This window comes from Osmia bicornis, chromosome 14, assembly GCF_907164935.1.
Source record: "Osmia bicornis bicornis chromosome 14, iOsmBic2.1, whole genome shotgun sequence".
NCBI lineage: Eukaryota > Metazoa > Arthropoda > Insecta > Hymenoptera > Megachilidae > Osmia > Osmia bicornis.
Genome location: NC_060229.1, coordinates 3601038 through 3618502, shown reverse-complemented (window position 1 = coordinate 3618502; position 17465 = coordinate 3601038). Strand labels below are relative to the sequence as shown.

General features: G+C 45.9%; 1 protein-coding gene across 14 annotated transcripts in view; it reads right to left on the bottom strand.

Annotated features, from left to right (window-relative positions):
* LOC114878981 (protein abrupt) overlaps window positions 1-17465 on the bottom strand; it is a 56694-nt gene that overhangs the window by 15170 nt on the left and 24059 nt on the right. For 13 of the 14 annotated variants that reach the window (XM_029193403.2, XM_029193409.2, XM_029193411.2 and 10 more), the window contains 4 exons: window positions 12290-12526; window positions 11997-12206; window positions 11751-11916; window positions 11562-11615 (listed from right to left, as the gene is read on the bottom strand). In XM_029193403.2, the coding sequence (XP_029049236.1) occupies window positions 11562-11615; window positions 11751-11916; window positions 11997-12206; window positions 12290-12526 (667 nt within the window). Of the gene's footprint in view, window positions 1-8199; window positions 10739-11561; window positions 11616-11750; window positions 11917-11996; window positions 12207-12289; window positions 12527-17465 lie in introns of those variants that run through there. The other variant, XM_029193415.2, reaches the window with a different exon arrangement.

Sequence of the window (17465 nt, the reverse complement as noted above, 5' to 3'; positions counted from 1 at the left end):
ACGTGCTAAGCCTCTCTCTCCATTGACACAAACGCCCACGCATGAAACACATGCGACCACTCATACCGACTCCTTTCCTCGATTGTCTCACTTTCTCTTTCGATCGTTCCGCACCCTCGAGCACACCAACGCACTCAATTCATCGATCTCTCTCTCTCTCTTACTCCTCTCCTTCACGTGCACACGCTGCGCTTTTCATGCACACGCACTCTCATACCTGTACACACGCACGCAGACTACTCTCGTACTCTCAGGGCATGCCCGGTTGTAGGATGTTTAGTGTGTTGTTCTTGTTGATGTTGTTCTTGTCGATGTAGCTGTGCTCGTTGCTATCGATTTTATTTAAAAAATTTACTTCGTGGCGGAACGCATTGATCGCGCACTCTTTGATCTTTAGCGCTCCTGGAAATTCTCGAGCGCGTCTTTGAGGTCCGCGCCCAAGAAAACAGCGTTTCTCGTTCCTTCGTTCGCTCTCCCTCGCTCGTTCCGTCTTGAACGCGTTTCCATTTCGCGGCAGGAAACTTTCCTTTCGCGTCTCCTCGACGCGAGGGTTGCGAAAATTCGGACGATATGCAAAGGTGTGAAGAGAAACGCGCGAAGAGCATCGTCGCCACCTTCGTCCTCGTGCATTTCAAGCTCTCGATGAGTGAGAGAGAGAGAGAGAGAGAGAAAGAGAGAAAAGTAGAGAGAAAACAAAGAGAGAAAGTCAGATAAAAGGGAGTTCCCGACGTAAGAACGAGACAAGTGAAGCCGGAAGACAGGGTGGAGTTTGTGGAAAGGACGAGAGAGCGTACGAAGAGAGAAAGAGAGACAGCCAGACAGAGAGAGTGAGCGAACTACGTAAGAACCCTCGTATTGATCCACCCTCTACGCCTCGTTACGACTATCTTTCCTACGAATCTCTAAGCAAAAGGCCTCTCCCACTTTCGTGCACGTCTCATTACGTAAAAGGGGAAGAGGATGTGCAGGCACGGCGTGACAGGTACCCGCCTTCGAAATCGTCTTCCATAAGCGAGCCACCCCTCTAATCTTCCTCCCACATACCCCCATAGATTTTGTTCGAAGGAAAGCAGGGATGATTGGACGCCACGATCGCTCACTCGCGGACCATATTAATTTACGACCTGATATCGTCGTCGTTCTCCACGTGACTCGATAAAGAGGATCGATTTTTCTTCAACATTGGAATAAGGAACTTCGCGCGGGAAAACTGAACTGACTTAAGGTCACATCGTTTGTTTTAACTTCGAACCCTTTTCCCGGGTTGGCGAATGGATAATAAAAGGGACCCGAAATGTTCCAGGAGACTCGAGACACGATTGTCCGAATCGTTTTTCTTCGTAAAGCAAACGTTAACTCCTCTGACTCGACCATCAGAAATTTTGTTACATTTCAATTATTATAACTTCCAAGGTATTTAAATCATTGCCAGAATAGATTACGTAAATGAAAACGTACGAAAATTTATGTCGAGTCCGAGGGGTTAAAGGGTACGTTTCAATTTTGTTCCAAGAGAAAATATCAAACGCGGTTGTATTTAGGGGTAGAAGAATAGCAGAAAATCGAATAACTCGGGAGGAATTTCTTCTCTGTCAGATGGAATCACGTAAGACAGTCGGCTGAGTAATTGTAGTAGCCAGTTCGATCGATTAGGGTGGGAAGTGTACGTGCGCGTTTGATTACAACGAACCTCGAAGTCGATCGGTCGGAAGAGAGTGATAGAACGTCGGGAAAGGGATGGGAAAAGCATCCAGCACGGAAGAGAAAATACACCGTTAGAGGATGGGAATGGAACATTGATAGCGTGACAAAAGGATCGAAAAACGGTGGTACATTTAACCCTGAAACACAAGATGTGTCCAAAACGAAGCATCCAATTTACCAACACAAAATTTAGGATCTTCTATCCTAAAATTACTAAAATATCGTTCTTAGAACCGGACGCTTCGTTTCAGAAATACCTCGTACAGATTCGAAAAGGAAAGTAAGCAACATCAAAACGTTTGAATTTGGGAAAACGGAAACAGAAGGCGGAACGAATGGACGACAACGATCTACTTTGAAACAGAGCCAGGTACAAAGTTGGGTGAAAAGTGGGAAGCGTGAGAGGCGCGGTTGGCGGTCTGGTTCGAATTAAAACGGGGACAAAAACACGAAATGAGTGAGTTATGAAATGGATGCAGAAAATGGAACGAGGAGGAAGGAAGGAATAAAGGAATGCTGTTGACGAGGAAGAAGAAATTCAGAAGTAAGGGATGATTGCGCCGGTCCATTAGCGGCGTCTCTCCGACGAATTGCGGCGCATTAACGAGGGCCTGCTTCTCAAGAAGCAGTCAGCACGCTGATTGGCTGAAAGGAAGCCGAAGATCGATGTCTTCGGGGTTTTCGGTAAACTTCTTCGTTGTCTGTTTCCTCTTACGAAAAGGAATTCCTCGACGAGAAAATTCGTAACGAGAAACGATCGTTGAAATCAATTTATCGACGACGATCGAATTCGAATCCCAGCCATCGACCCTCTGGGGATCTAATTAGAACAACGTGTCGAGGGGTATGTTCTTTCAATCCTTTAACATTCACGTCAGAACGTCCAATTTGTTTAAACACGCGACACTCGAGGGCACAGTTTGCTTATCCCAAGCATTGATATAATTTCTCTATACTATAGAGAATTGGAATAATTACCCACGGTTGTAGGGTTAATAGCTCGAATTTTACATAGTTAAAAGGTAGATTGCCTCTACCTCTAATACTTTCAAACTCACGAGAACTCATTAAAACCAACCAAAAAAAGAAAAAAAAAATTGTTCATCCCAGGGTTGAAAACTTTCATATTTCTTTGGGAAGTCGAGCAATTTCGAAGCGATCAATAACACCCTCCCGCCACTTTTATCTATCGTGAGCCCTCCTCGAGTTTCTTCGAGCGGTTATTCCCGTCGGAAGGAACACCTGGTTTCCGGTACCAAGTTTCTTAACGATCGGTTACATCGAACGCGCTTGGCACGGCTTAGGTTTATGACAGGCTGATGTATGGGGCCTCGACGGATGGGGGAGGGGTGCGTTTCGAACGGGGAGAAAAGTTTAATTTAGGTAGCCCGCGTTGTTGCCCGCCAACTCTTGGCCCTTCTCTCAACGTTCGCTTCCACGTCGCCCTTCGCCGATGTCGGGCCAAATTTTTACGAGCCTCATCGTGGAAACTCGCGGGCTACGAGGGATGAAAGGGGAGAAAAAATTGCACAAGCAGGGTAAATAATGTTCGTCTTCCCGTTCGTGATTTTGAATATTTAAAATGCGCCTATAATTGCCTGAACTTTCTCTGCTTGTTTTAACTCGGAACATAATGTTTACACGTAACCCTGCATTCATTAGCAGAAATTCTGATTAATCCCACGTGAAAACGCGTCGAAAAAAAAGACACCCTTCTGTCCCTAGACGACGAAGAAACCTGTCGATCGCTGGTAGCAACCCACCCCAATAACCATTCGAAAATCTCCTTTTTCCCTCAAATTGAAAAACCGTGTCTGCCGCGAGGCGTAACGCGTACGAAGCGTGACACACGCTCGCGTGTCGAGCGGCGAGGATTCTAAAGCCCTCTAAGGCACATTAGCGAGAAACTAAAGGGGGGTGGGGTGGAGTGTCTCGGGCGTAGTTCAAACGGCTTTGGACAGCGGATGGTGCGAGTGGATGTTTTGGGCGATCGTAGGAACCCTGAAGAAGTTGAGGGTGGTTGGCGGTGACGGTGGCGTCAGTGACGGCGTCAGTGGGGGTGGCGGTGGTTGAGTGTGGCAAGGGTGGGTGCCGGGGGCAAGTGAGGGCAGATCAATGCGGACATGTGCGGGAAATTGCACAGGGATCGATCCCAGGACCCTCGGGGGAAACGCGGCCTCTCTCCCTTTCTTTCCGTCTTTCTCTCACACCCTTTTCTCTCTTTCTCTCTCTCTCTCTGCTGTCTCTCTCACGTCACCCCTCCTCCCACTGGTGCCCTCGTAACCGTGTCTCACCTCCTCACAACTCGTCTGTCCCTCTTTCCACCGCTTCGTGAAACGTCCGATGGCTTTTGCGCGTCGCTTACCCCTTACACCAAACCCTGACGACGACTTCACCGATAACGCGGACAGGTTCTTTTTCTCTTTTCCTTTTTCGTTGGTACTTTTAGGGGACATTTGTTGCGTCGCTGCGAGAGAAAAATTCTCGGAAAAACGGCGCGTCTTCGGCTTGAACGATCACGTTCGTGGAAAAATTGTGTCTCTCGGGGGGAAACAGATTTCGGTAATTGAACCAAGGTCGAATTTCATGGATTTGAATCATCTTGATATATTATAGAGATCAATTTTCTGCGATTATTCGTCGAAATGAAAAAACAACTGAAACTGTTCAGCTTGAAAACGTCTAAGAAATGTCCTCCCAGCGGGAATTCCGAGGGAAAACGAACGAAGGAAATTGACAAAAGGCCGGCGTTAGGCTTCAATCCTGCGACGAAACAAGAATGAAGGAAAAACGGTCGGTCACCTTCGGTGAAATTGATGAGAAGTTGTTGCAAGGAGGTAAGATGGAAAGGACCTTGGGATCTCGGAGGATCCACGCGGTGCCGAAAATTCGTGACAATGTCGGCGGCAAACGCGCCTAACGGGATCTTCATGAAAAATGCAATCTACGGCGACGAGCCGAAGGAAACCCCGTCGACAAGACGTCGTGGAAAATAGAAAAACAGGGACAAAGAAGCGCCTCGAAATAAATATTCCGCCGGGATAAAATATCTATTCTGGCTTCCGCCACCCCCCAGTGCTCTCACCACCCCGTCCCGCCTCACCTCGTCCTCTCCGTTTTAATTTCAAACTCTATTTTAATTTCAAATACGTCGTCCGCCGGAGAGACGGTTTTAAAATTGAAGCCGCGCGAGGTTTTAATAAAAAGCCTGCGGGTCCGGTCGTGCTTCAATTCAGAAACTACAACAGGAACGAACATTTAGCGCGGCAATAACGAAACTCTGTAATCCCCCTCGTCCTCTCTAATCCCTCTGGCGAACGTGAGAACCGAAAATAACCCCGTCGAGGGACCAAAACTCGACCGTGTTCCAATGGAAAGGTTAAAAGCTTTCCAACGAACGGCGTACAATCGGAAAGAAACGAAGAAAGCGCTAGAACTTGTCCATTTCCTGATACCGGCCACTCGTTAGAATTCAATCAAACTTGCAAAGCTTTCTAGCCAGCAGCTTCTCTCGAGTACTAACTCGAGATTTACGGTTAAGTAAACAACAAGCTCGATAGATAGAGGGCTAGGTAGAAGGATTTCGGGACGATAACGACGAAGAAAACCCCAACATTTTCCTGGTACACCTTGGTGCAACGCAGACTTCTCTTTGAGAAGAAGGAGAGGCAGTTGGACGTTCCTTAAATAAGAGAAGTCTACACTGCGTTCAAGGTACTTGTAGTTTAACGAAGAAACGGAAGAGCTATGTGGCGAAGAAAATTACCGACAAGGAAGAAATCGAGAGGCGAGAGACGGTTGTAAAAGGAAGAAAGAGCAGCGTGGAAAATCAATGTGGTCAGAGAAGAAGATAGGGATGAGAGATGGGTAGGAGAGAAAGAGACGGATGGTAGCCGAAGACGGGGTGCCTTTATGTCGGGTCACGTCTTTAATATACCTCGCGTGGGCGGTGGTGGCTGCGGCAGCTTAATCAATCTTCCTGGTAAAGTGTGCTGCACCACCCCATCCGTAGCTGCCGCTGCAACCGTGAAACCCAATCTCGTTCTATCGTTCGTCTCTACGTTCGACGCGGAACAATCGATACGCTCCAGGCATTCGAAACGAGCATTCGCGATGCCTATACAAGCGGGTCAGCAGCGAGAAACTGAAACTTCCAACCCGTGTTCCAGCCTCTGTCTCCGGGATACCGAGTTGAAAAACGATCCTCGTTAATTAGAGAGCGATTTAATTAAGCCGCACTCGCACCGGAAGGCTTTAGTTTCTTTAATTAACTTCGCGAACGATCATCACGACTCCGGCTATCTTTCGTTTGTTATGAAATCTTGCCGGGATAAGAAACGAGTTTCCGTTTTCTTCGTTCTTTCTTCTTTTTCATCCTAGTCATTTCCTTTCTCGCCTGGATAGTATGAACGAATCGATACGATGAGACTTAAGGGGGGCGTTTCATTTTTTCGGTGACAAAAATCGATTTTTTTTTGTAATCTTGTAGTTTGAAGTCTTGAGAATGTCTCTACAAAGTTTCAATTCAAAACTAATTAAATTGTGAAAGTTATAGACTGTAAACCGACTTGGTGCGCAGGTATATTGTGGAGCGCGCAGCAACTTTAAACGCGTTTTTCTCGAAACAGGTTTTTTACAACTGGCGGTCATGATTTCTAAAAAACTATTCAATCGATTGACTTGAAATTTTAACTGTATGTTCAGAAAACATCCCTTTATCGTCTGAACTAGGGAAAAAGTGATACGTTGTATATATTTCTTTTTATCGCAAGAACAATTACCAATTTTAAGAGTAAAATCGATCATCCAAGTTTGACAAGTTGCCATTTTCTCAGAAACAATTTTTTTTTCTTACTTCCAGTTCAAACGATAACTACATGTATACAGAACAAAATACCATTGGATTTATTGATATCAGATAATCGTAACAACTGATATCGTGCACGCCAGCAAAAAAGGCACCCCACGCGGCATCCAAATTTACAAGGAACACAATGCAATATTTTTAAGTACAAAAATATATTGTGAAAAGATGTACCAAAGATGAAATTAAAATACTGCGTGGTTTTGCTGAAAAGAATTCCCAAAAAACTCGTTTTTCTCCACCGAAAAAATGAAACGCCCCTCTTAAGAAAGAAAGAACGCGTTCGTGGAGCGATACCGAGCGTACACGAGCGGAATAACAAAGTTCAGATACGAGGCGCCATGTGACACGCACGCTCCAGCTGCGCTCGTCCCGTCATTTTTCTCGATGGCACGCGAAAACTTTTGCAATTTCGAGGAGAAACGCGCCGACTATGGGACGCGTAACTCGTAGAAAATTGTACACCTTATGGCCGGGAGCATTTATGATTCTCTAAGTCGTTTTTATAACTCCTTTTTAAGTTCACGAGGAGAGAAATCGAAATTATAGAAGACACGTATCATTATGAATGATTTTTGCGAACATGTCAAAAGAAAGACAGGTAGTTTTGCAATCTAAGGGGATCCGGACGACTAATACGATAGATTCCGAAAGGGAATTGCAATTGTCATTTGTCCGGACGACGCAATATACGGTGAACCCTTCGGGTCGAGCAACCCCTCTTGTTGGCTGGTCGCGCCCACGCGCGCGCGACCAGCACGTGCATGCCACGAGGGTGAAAGCGAAGAAAAAGAGGATTCCAGAACATTAAGTAGACAAGAAACGAGAAGGATGGTGAAATCGGGATAAGGTGGACCGTGGGTGGGCCGAAAAAGAAAAAAATAGCGAAGACAAAAAAATACGCTACGTTGGGGTAGAAGAGGGAATCGAGCGGACAAACATTTGAACTCGACGACGGACGGTCGGATCCGGGTTCGGTCTGCTTATCGCATAAAATCCCATTTTTATTCTTTCACCCGGTCCTTTTCCTGCTTTCTACCAGCAGCCATCTTCCTTCTCCCACCCCCTCGAAACCTTCGATGTATCTGATCGCCGCCACCCAAGTAGGCCACAATATCCTATATTCCATCTCATTTCCTGTTCCTCCTCGTCCTTGTTTTTGCTTCGTTCTCGAGACAGATTGCGTTTTTGTCCCGGCGAACTTTTCATTTTCCATCCCTCGTTTTATTTTTTGATCGAAGAAAGTTTTTTTCGTAAATTACATACGCGGAGGATATTGCGTACACAAGCAGAAATGTTAGTAAAGAGCACGCTGTTGTTATCAGGGAAACTCGTCAGGGTGATAAGAATCGAGTCGGGAGCGAAACGAACGGCAAAGTTATCCGGATCGAATCCGGGTGATAGATCACTCTAATCTGGAGGGGTGAAGCGAATCGAGAGCCGATCTTACGAATGTAAGCTGGCATTTCCGATTGGATGACCAATGATAAGGCAGCGAATAACGAAGACAATACTGCATTTTATAATTAAGATTTAAAATCGAAAGTAAAAATAAAAAAAGTATATAAACCACTTCTTTTCCCTTGCTCCTCGAAAACCGGGGCGGTTTCTTGCAAGAGCCTTTGGGGAGGTAGCTTTCAAAGACGATGCAGTTTCATGCGGTCGCCTTGAAATAAGAAGACGAAGAAACCGACCGGCAGGGTGAAGGTAAAAACCGAAGAGAAAGGCGGAAAGTACGAGCGAGGAAGAAAGACGAAGAAGGGTTAGAAGGGGCAGAGGAGGGTGTGACTGGAACAAATGCGAGTATCCACCTCCATTACGTTGGAACTGCGAACGTCAGGGTTGGGTAACACGGACAGGAGATGGAAGAGATTCGTGGAAATACCGTGGAATTGGATAAACCGGCAGGGTTTGTTTTGTCAGGGGTTCGCAATGAGGGTGATAGGCTGATCGTGAGCTAGGATCGCGTGGCTCGTGCTCGTAGGGATGGGTATCGCGTGTTTCGTGCAACTTTCTTTCTTTTCACCCTTGAAAAACGTGAATTTACCGGCTCGAGACCGACACACACCCCATTAGCGATGGACACTAGATCCACGGACGATTCATAGTATCTTTTCTATTCTCGAAGCGTATAAGTTTAATTTGAAACTTTAGTTCCAGTGAATTTCTATTAAGATTTATTCGTCTTTGGAATAAATCAATTTGAAGTACAAGAAACCTATATAACCGGCAGCAAGGAGGCTGGAAACTATCTTTGGGAAGGGGGGTGTTGTTCATCAAACTCTATCCAGAAGACGAGTCGAATTGTGCGGAATACGTGGAGAACGAACTAAAGAGGGTGAAGGCAGAGGGTGGAAGAGTAAGGTGAAGTTGGAGAGGAAGGAGCGGGCGGCACTAGGTGCTGTTTGTTGAATCCTCGAGATCAATACAAGCCAGTCTATCTCTTTCTGCCTCGTAATTCCGTGAGCCTAAATGTGCGCGGGCATTCGACGTGTGTACGTGTGTGTTTTCACGTGTGTACGAAAGCACACCTTCTCTCATACAGGTACACACGCGGTGCGATGCAGCGAAATGTGGTTCGTCAAGACGGGAAAGCGACAGAGAGCAAATGGAACGCGCACGTTGCATTGCTAGCTACTCGTTTTAGCCAGGCGTGTCAATGTTTTAAAAGCAGCCTACAGAGATGTACGAAGCGAGAATATTGTGTCCCAAATCGTAGAATTTAGCTCGTTTGAAAATAATTCCTTTGCTCTAATTTACGGAACGAACGAAACGATTCCGCTGAAAGTTTAATCGGTTAAGTATTTTTTACCGCGGAGACCTGGTTTTCCTTTTGCACTCTCGAAAAAAAAAAAGAAATAAGGTGGTGAATAGAGTTTTAGCTGAACCACTTTCTATCTTCTTATTCTACACTATTTTTACGCCGATAAGAATTCCCTGCGAGAGAACTTCAAGAAGTCTCTGTTGGCCAATCGCGAGAGCTTACTTATCGCAGCCCCCAAAGGATTGGCTGCGCACTGCGGTACAATACGAAAATAGGTCGGCCAATCCTCGTATCAGCACCCTCCTTTCACCCTCCTCTGCCTACTATTATCGCCACCTCTCTCCTCTTATCCTTAACTATCAAGAGAACTCCGAAGTAGAGATGAACGAACAAATTCAAACTATCTATCTATCGAATGTTCGTAAATACTTCCCTATACAATTTTACAACTTATCAACAATTGCTACAAAGATTATTGCGAGGTCATATAATAGTCGTCTTCCTGTCGACAATCCGGAAGTCAGACTCGGTTTTCTCAAATACTGATATTCACTTTCGTCGACCTTGTCTTTTCCACCCCCTTTAGGACCAGGGTGAAATCACGTTTTTCTTATCGATTTTCGTTCGTAAATAAATACACAAGTCACGTGCACACGATCATCCCTTCGTTCTCGTATCGTCGCGTGTGTCGTATTACTGTTGCGATTGCTGACTGCCAGATATCTGCGAGCCAGGCGGCACGGATTGTTGCTGTTGTATCTGAGTCTGCATCTGGTACAATGGATAACTCTTTCGTTTTCTGATTCCGTGCATCGACAACAGATGTATCTGAAGGTATTGCTTCGTTTTGAATTGCTTGCTACACACGTGACACGACACGTACTCGGTCTGAACCGTGTGAACGTTCACGATGTGTTGCTTCAGGTTCGAATTGTTCGAATAAATTTTACCGCACTCCGGACACTTCGGTTTACCAGACTGGTTCATGGTGTCCGTCTGATGAGGGTGTTGATGCTGTTGATAGCGACGCGACGTTTGCTGATGGAACAACGCGATGCTCTCTTGAATTTTGCTCTTCGTCGTGGCGTTCTGTTGCTGTTGTTGCAAACTTTGCAGATTGTTCTGCAGTTTCTGATGCATCATCGTCAGCTGCTCGGTATTCAGGCTGTTCAGGGAGTTCAGTGAGTTCAAGGCATTGAGGGCGTGTTGCTGCGACGCTTGGCTGGTGGCGTGGAGGTGATGATGATGATGCTGCTGGAGGAGGGACGACAGATCCTGACCTTTCGAGTTGTGAACTCCGCTCTGGTAAGTTCCAGATCCAGCGAGATCGTTCCCCGTGGAGGACGTGGCCGGCAACCAACCGGAACTCGAGCTTGAACCGTCTCCTCCAGAGGGCTGCCATCGCCCTGGAACCACCAGCCAATGTCAGTCCTCAGCCAACCTCGTACGATCCCTTAAACACTATTCAATTTTTTTTCTTTCGTCCTCCCACAGCCCTTCGTTTTCATTTTCATTTACTTCCGTTTTTCATATTCTAGTCCGAGCAACACACGTTGTTCCGTTCCCACCCCTGATTGCGTGTATCGTTTCACCCCAAATATCTATGCGATCGAATCGATGAACATTTATATTTCATTTTATTATATTCACTTTTTTTTTTAAATCTTTATCTCAAGATTTTTTTTTTCTTGTCCTTTTTCTTGTCTCTGTCCTTCTTCATTGCCATTTCCGTACCTCCACCCTCTTTCTCTTTCTCTCTCTTTCTCTTTCATATCTTTTTTTTCCGTAAACAGTTTTAACAGTCGATTGAATTCGCACCATATCAACCGATCGAGCGACCAATTAGTACGTGTTTAGCCTCGTTAAAGGAAATCAAGTGAAACGGCGAAGCTTGGCACTCGCATGGCAACCCTAACGATCTGTTCTAGCGACAGCAGCCTGGCTTATGCCGAGGAAGATCGATATATTTATTCCGGGAAACGAACTCGAAGAGCCGTCGGAGACGCGGCTCTTGCTCGCTATGTTACCTTATTTTATTTCATTCCTTTTTTCCTTTTCATAGGGGGTAGTTGGGCAAGGGAATGCAGGGTTGTGAGAGGTACGAGAGTTCCATGCATTCAACGCAACAACGAGAGACCAGAGTCTTGAGGGAACGACGGGAGGATACTAAGTTTGGGCTATCGGAATCGTAATAAACTGTGAAATCGAATCGTTGCATTGATCACTTACCGAAATTCGGATCCTGATTCGCCGCATGGATCCCGGACGGGCCTGGTATCAGTCCTGTAATTATCAATCACAATCGTAACGTTATTATCGAACAATGAATTCTTCATTAAACGTGTTGAACGACGCAAAAGTCATCAAACATGAATATAAATTTACGATGAATTATTAAAAAGAATTCAAATGAATTACCTGGTATTCCCAAAAAAGTCGAAGTAAACGAGTTACGATGATGCTCCATAGAGTCATTCGGGATGTCGCTTGGTTCGGTTTTCACAGAATTCAGGATACTATCGTTGTTTGACATTTCCTCCTCGTTGTCCGACATCGAATTCGAATCCTCGCCGGTAGACTGTGCCTAGGATCACCAAAGATTCCTTTCCGTTATCACCTAATCCTACAGGACACTTCCGAAAACGATGAATCAATCAATTTTACCTGTACATTGTTGGTGGAGGCTGTGTGTATCGTGGGTCCTCCTTCCAGAGCCTGGCCCAACAGCGACTCCTGGAGGTCTGACGACTTTTGTTCGACATGATTGCCCAGGGGTGGACTGTAACTTCTGGGTCTCTTCTCCGGTGGTGGGCTCAAACCACCCTCGTTTAAGTCTCCTCTGCCGTTGTCTTGCCAAGGATTGCGCGGCGTCGCCTGTAATGACACACCAAACGGATCTATATTATCAATCTTGTATCAATGAAGGATTTGAAATAAAGATCTAGGGGTGGACTTACCGGTGCGCTACCATTATTGCCAGCCGACGATGGCGGTGGCGGAATCTTGGCCGTGGCAGCTCCGCTGTTCACGTCAGCTAATCCTCGAACCTGCAGCATCTGCGCCGTCTTCAGGAACGCGGCCAGCTGCTCTTGACCCACGTGAACCTCGCCGTGGTACATGAAACGCAGCAACGACTCCATGTCAGACGAGGCAACGTCCCTCAGGATCACGATCGGGTGCTGGCATGGATTCGCCTGAAAGGAAAAGAGCAGAAAACAAGCGTTGATTCGGTCTGTCTGCATCGAAGGAAATTAATTCGAGATCCTGCCTTTCCAGGCTGCGTTGATTATGATCGATGCCGGCCGAACGAATCTCGTTCATGTAAATCAGTTAATCCTATTTATCAGACCGTTCAGCCTGACCAGATCTGGCCAATTGATTTACAACGACGATTTACCACCGCGACACGTATAACGAGCCACGTTTAATCCACGTCGTCGATATCTTGCGCGGGCTTTTAAGGACTCACGGACCACTCTCTGTGCCTCTTCTCCTCTTTCTCTCATTTAATTATTTTTCTTTCCGAGCCTACAAATTGACTACTCGTAGTAACGCGTTACAAGCGTCGTAGATCGTCTCGTTGGAAGATGAAAATTTACATGGACATACGTATCGCTTACTTGTTTGCTACGCGATTTCTCGTCTACATAGAGTAATATACATATTACTGCTTGTCGTTATCGCTATGAATATTAATTACAATTAATAACCGCCTTTCGAAACGGACGCGATAGGTGATTCCGAGAGAATGCAAGCGTGCTACCAGTGTCCCTGATGAAAATACGAAAGCATCAAGAGTGGACACGATCGAAATCTCGACGAGAATACCTGCGTAAACAGGTCCCTCAAGGCAATGTTCTTGAATCGAGCATACGCTAAAACACGGAAGCCACGGAATATTTATTATACCCCGAGACCACTATCGACTTGTTCGCACCGTTATAATCGTTCTCGGTTTTGTAACATCGGCTGGCGGTATTGACCGGTTGAAATTCGACGCCATCGATCGAGTTGAAACTGTTTTATTTTTTCAATCTTTCGTGAAAGTAGTTGCTACCAGCGATGTAACACGATAGGTGTGAAAATTTGTCGTTACAACAGTGTTTTTCATGCGACCGATCTTTTGCCAAACACCGAGATATAGTGCAACGACGGCGAAGTGTTTCATAAAAATATGTTTCAAGATAATAATTGCGATGGGGTTTTCGTAAACACCGGCGAAGCAATTAATTTCGCGAAACGATCAGGCGCCCGAAGAATTATGATAAACCACGCTCGATTGAAATTCTTATTTTAGCAACTTTCTGAATGGGATTACGACGCAACCGTGGCGCGTAAACATCGTAAGTGGCCGAGCGTGGCGTCCATTATGAACCCCGACGACGGCTTCTCACGAGCTGGAACGGCGTCGTCGGTTCGATCGGTGTAACCCGGTGTAATTGAAATGATCACGGTAGCTAAAGGTATATCCGTGCACGGTTCTTTGCAAGCGGATACAAAAGAGACGCGACGACGAACGGAGAGGGGCGATGGAAAGAGGCGAGAAGAGAAAAGGGAACGAAGAGAACTCCGCTATGGACTCCTTTATCGCATTAACCAATTTAATTAACAACTTTGAGACGGACTCCCTCCCCACTAATTAGACCTAACGCGATTAAAACGGGTCAATAATTAATTGTATGGACGCTCCTGCGTTGTAGACACCGGACTCTGACCGTTCAGTAAAAATTTCTAACGAGAATTATCTATCATTCGTTTTTATTCTGATTCTATTTTAAAAAAAATTTTTTTTTTTTTCATGGATCTTGAATATATGTAGGTAAGTCTTGCTAGGAAGAGAAACGCAATTTCGAAATTGAATCGAAGGTAATTAGACACGTCGATGCCGTACACGTAATAATACGCGCGCTACGTGCCGCCTCGAGCCGGGAATTATATTTCGCGTACGCATTCCGTCAACAACCAGGGAAAAGTACGTATCCAACCCGTTGCTGGATGATTAAAGCGTATCCTCGGCCAAGTACAACGTTGTTCAGCCGTTAGCTGTGTTATTTTTATCCGAGCATCGAGATTTGCTGTGAAATGAAAATTGCGATTCCGGAATGAAACTTTCATCCTCGATTCTCTTATTAACATCGGTGGATCTGGAATGATCTGTGCAAATTTTGCAAGTTTTTTGGTAAAAACATACAATCGCACTTGTAATTATTTTAAGTGTCTGTATTACCGTAAATGGTCATTATTTTATTCTCGTTAAAAACACATCAAGCCCCATCGAGCTGGCATATCGGAAGTGACGATCTGAAAACAGGTCGCGAGTAAGCAATTGGTTCTATCTCAGGTACATTCCTCGCTATCTAGTTTATTCCTTCCAGTTCACCTTCATTGTCCCCCACGTTCTCCTCTATTTCCATTAATCAATTATCGAACCGAGCCGGATCACGAGCAAGAAAACGCGAAACATTCAAACCCTTGCACGTTCTCCAAGCACAGCCTCTTTAATCGATCGAAACGATCTTCCTGCATTACTTACGGTTTTTAGAAAGCGGGGCGCTCTGGATTCCAGCCTGATCGTTTACAGGTGGCTAGAAAATTATGGCCGGCAAACGGTGATACACGAGAGAGGTTTAAACTGGCCGTTGCTCACGGCGAATCATTCGTAGAAAATCCGTGTTTGCCCGCGCGAGAGCGTGACTACAAAGCGTCGTAATAAAGTGGGCGAGAGGTTTCCCACGTTTCGCGGTATCTACCATCGCGCGGTTAACGCGCGAGCGAATCCGTTGAAAACGCTCGCGGATGAGAATCAACGCGGAAAAATGAGAGGAATTACTGCGAGCACGAGGAATCGTTAAATTCCCCTCTACACACTCGTATCGTGCGACTCTGTTTCCTTCGATCTCTTTCACCGATTCTCCTCTAACAGTATGCTTGCATAGCGAATTAAATTATTTTATTCGTTCTCAAATACGCCGCTCTCCAAACGGAAAGCTTGTATTTAACAAATTCATAGTTCTCCCTGCCAATGAGGGGTTTTAAAGAAGAAAGTTCTTGTAATCGCGCCTCGCCGTGATCGCATGTAGGCGAAGCACCCCAACTAAAGCGTAAGTAGAAAAGTAGATACGATTGCATGGTTTCTGATCCGGTTATGCAGTGAATGTGCAGCTGTCATGGCTTCGCGAAACATATCCGTCCGTCGTTCCCGGAGCCCCGGCTGCATACACGGCCTGCCGCCGTGCGAGCAAATACACGGGCAAGTGGTTCGCTCCGTGTGTACACACACCACACCCTTATCTGCTTATCTGGATAGTTGATGTTTTACTGACGCATGTTTTTAAGCTTCGAAGCAGTCAAATCATGAAATAACAGGGAGGAGGTTGGATATCGATCAAACTTTGCCCGTTAGTTACCCTCTCGAGTCTTTTCACCCCCTGAACAAACCTAAATCGTTCTCCCGATTTCCCTCTCCCCTTTGATGATCCATTAGTTTTGGGAAATAGAAACGGTTCTATTTCCAATTTCGAAGGGAAAATATAATAGTGTCCAAATTTCGAACAGACACGCCACAGCTCTGTCACTGTCCTCGATCGACGATGACAATGGCGGGAAACAAGAAAATACACGTACTCTCTGCGTGTTTCACGCTCCCTTCTCCTGGTTCTGCGTCGCTTTTCCAGGCGCAGCCTGTGCAGGAATGCGCGCGGGTACAACTACGCACTTCCGTTGATAAAAATACACGGGTGGTATAATGTGTCTGTCTCTCGGTACACGCGCGAACGTCGTCATTTCGCTCGGCTGTACTCGTGCGCCGGAAACAGAGCAAACAGAAACGTGGACAAGAAAAGACGGGTAAAAAAGGAGGAGGGAAAGGAGGAGCGTCGAAAGAGGAGTGCACGTTATACGCACACGCAGCACAATAATATACCGGTGATAATTTGCTGGCTGCATGCGCGCGGCTAAGAGCGACTGGACGCGCGACATTAAGCGTAATGCGAGTGCATAGACGCCGCATTAACGAAAAACGAGAATACGAAAGGCTTATTAGAGACGGCGGGGAGCCGGTGCAACGCGCGGAAATAAAATACGCGCGTGAACCGAGAAGCGGGAAAGAAAATAAGTATTCTTCCGCTGTGTCGCCACGTGCATTCCGCAAAATTCACATTGGAAAAGAATTGTATATTTAGACGGAGGGAGGCGAGATATTTTCAAATATGAATGCGACCGCAGGAAGACGCAATCCCTGGCCGAATTGTAAGGCTGGAAATAAAATGCGGACATTGATGGGATCGATCGAACTGCAAGCTGGAAATGGAAACGAGGAAAGTGAATCAGAGGATGAGAATGTTTCACATTTTTATATCTTTTCGAAAAAGAATCGTTTCGCTACAGATTTTGAGGGGTGATGAATGGCAATCGCTATTCTAATCCTAATCATATCACTCGAAGCAAAATTATGTTTCGTATATTGCTAAATTCCAAATGAATATCCCCAAAGACCGGCGGTAAAATAAAAAAAACTGTGAAACCGCGCTTTCGAATTCCTAATCCCTCGATATTCCCACAGTTTCTGCGGCAACTGCTATTCCGGCTCTGTCATCCGTACAATAAATTCCATGTAACCGCGCATTAAATCTGCTGAAAGAACCGAGCACACCACCAACGGTACTTAAATCACCGATGGCTCGATCTCCGAAATACCAAACGTGTCTCGGGAATTACACGCAAGAGGGAAAGACAAGAAAAAAAAAAGTAACACCGCCACGTAGACAGGGGACTTAGAAATACATATTTCGACGCGTTCGATGCTTAGATATTCCGCAAACGGCAGTCTCGTTTGGTAGTGAACGAGTAATTGATAGCCAGAAGAGGAACGTACTGTTATTTCACCTATCTGCCGGGCTGATCTTCGCGCGTTTTAAATTCACGCCGCCGCGACTCGCGAGAGGTATATATCCATTTCGGAACGAGAGGACGCTTTCGATTCGACCAGCAGGGATAAATCACCGCTACGGTTCTCCGTAATGGCGCGCGTAGATGCCGTCCCCCAGCGAGGGGTACCTAGACGCGCGTTTAATACGTCACTTACACACCAGTGTCCGTGTTTCACGTATGGAACACACGGCCACCGACTCGTTC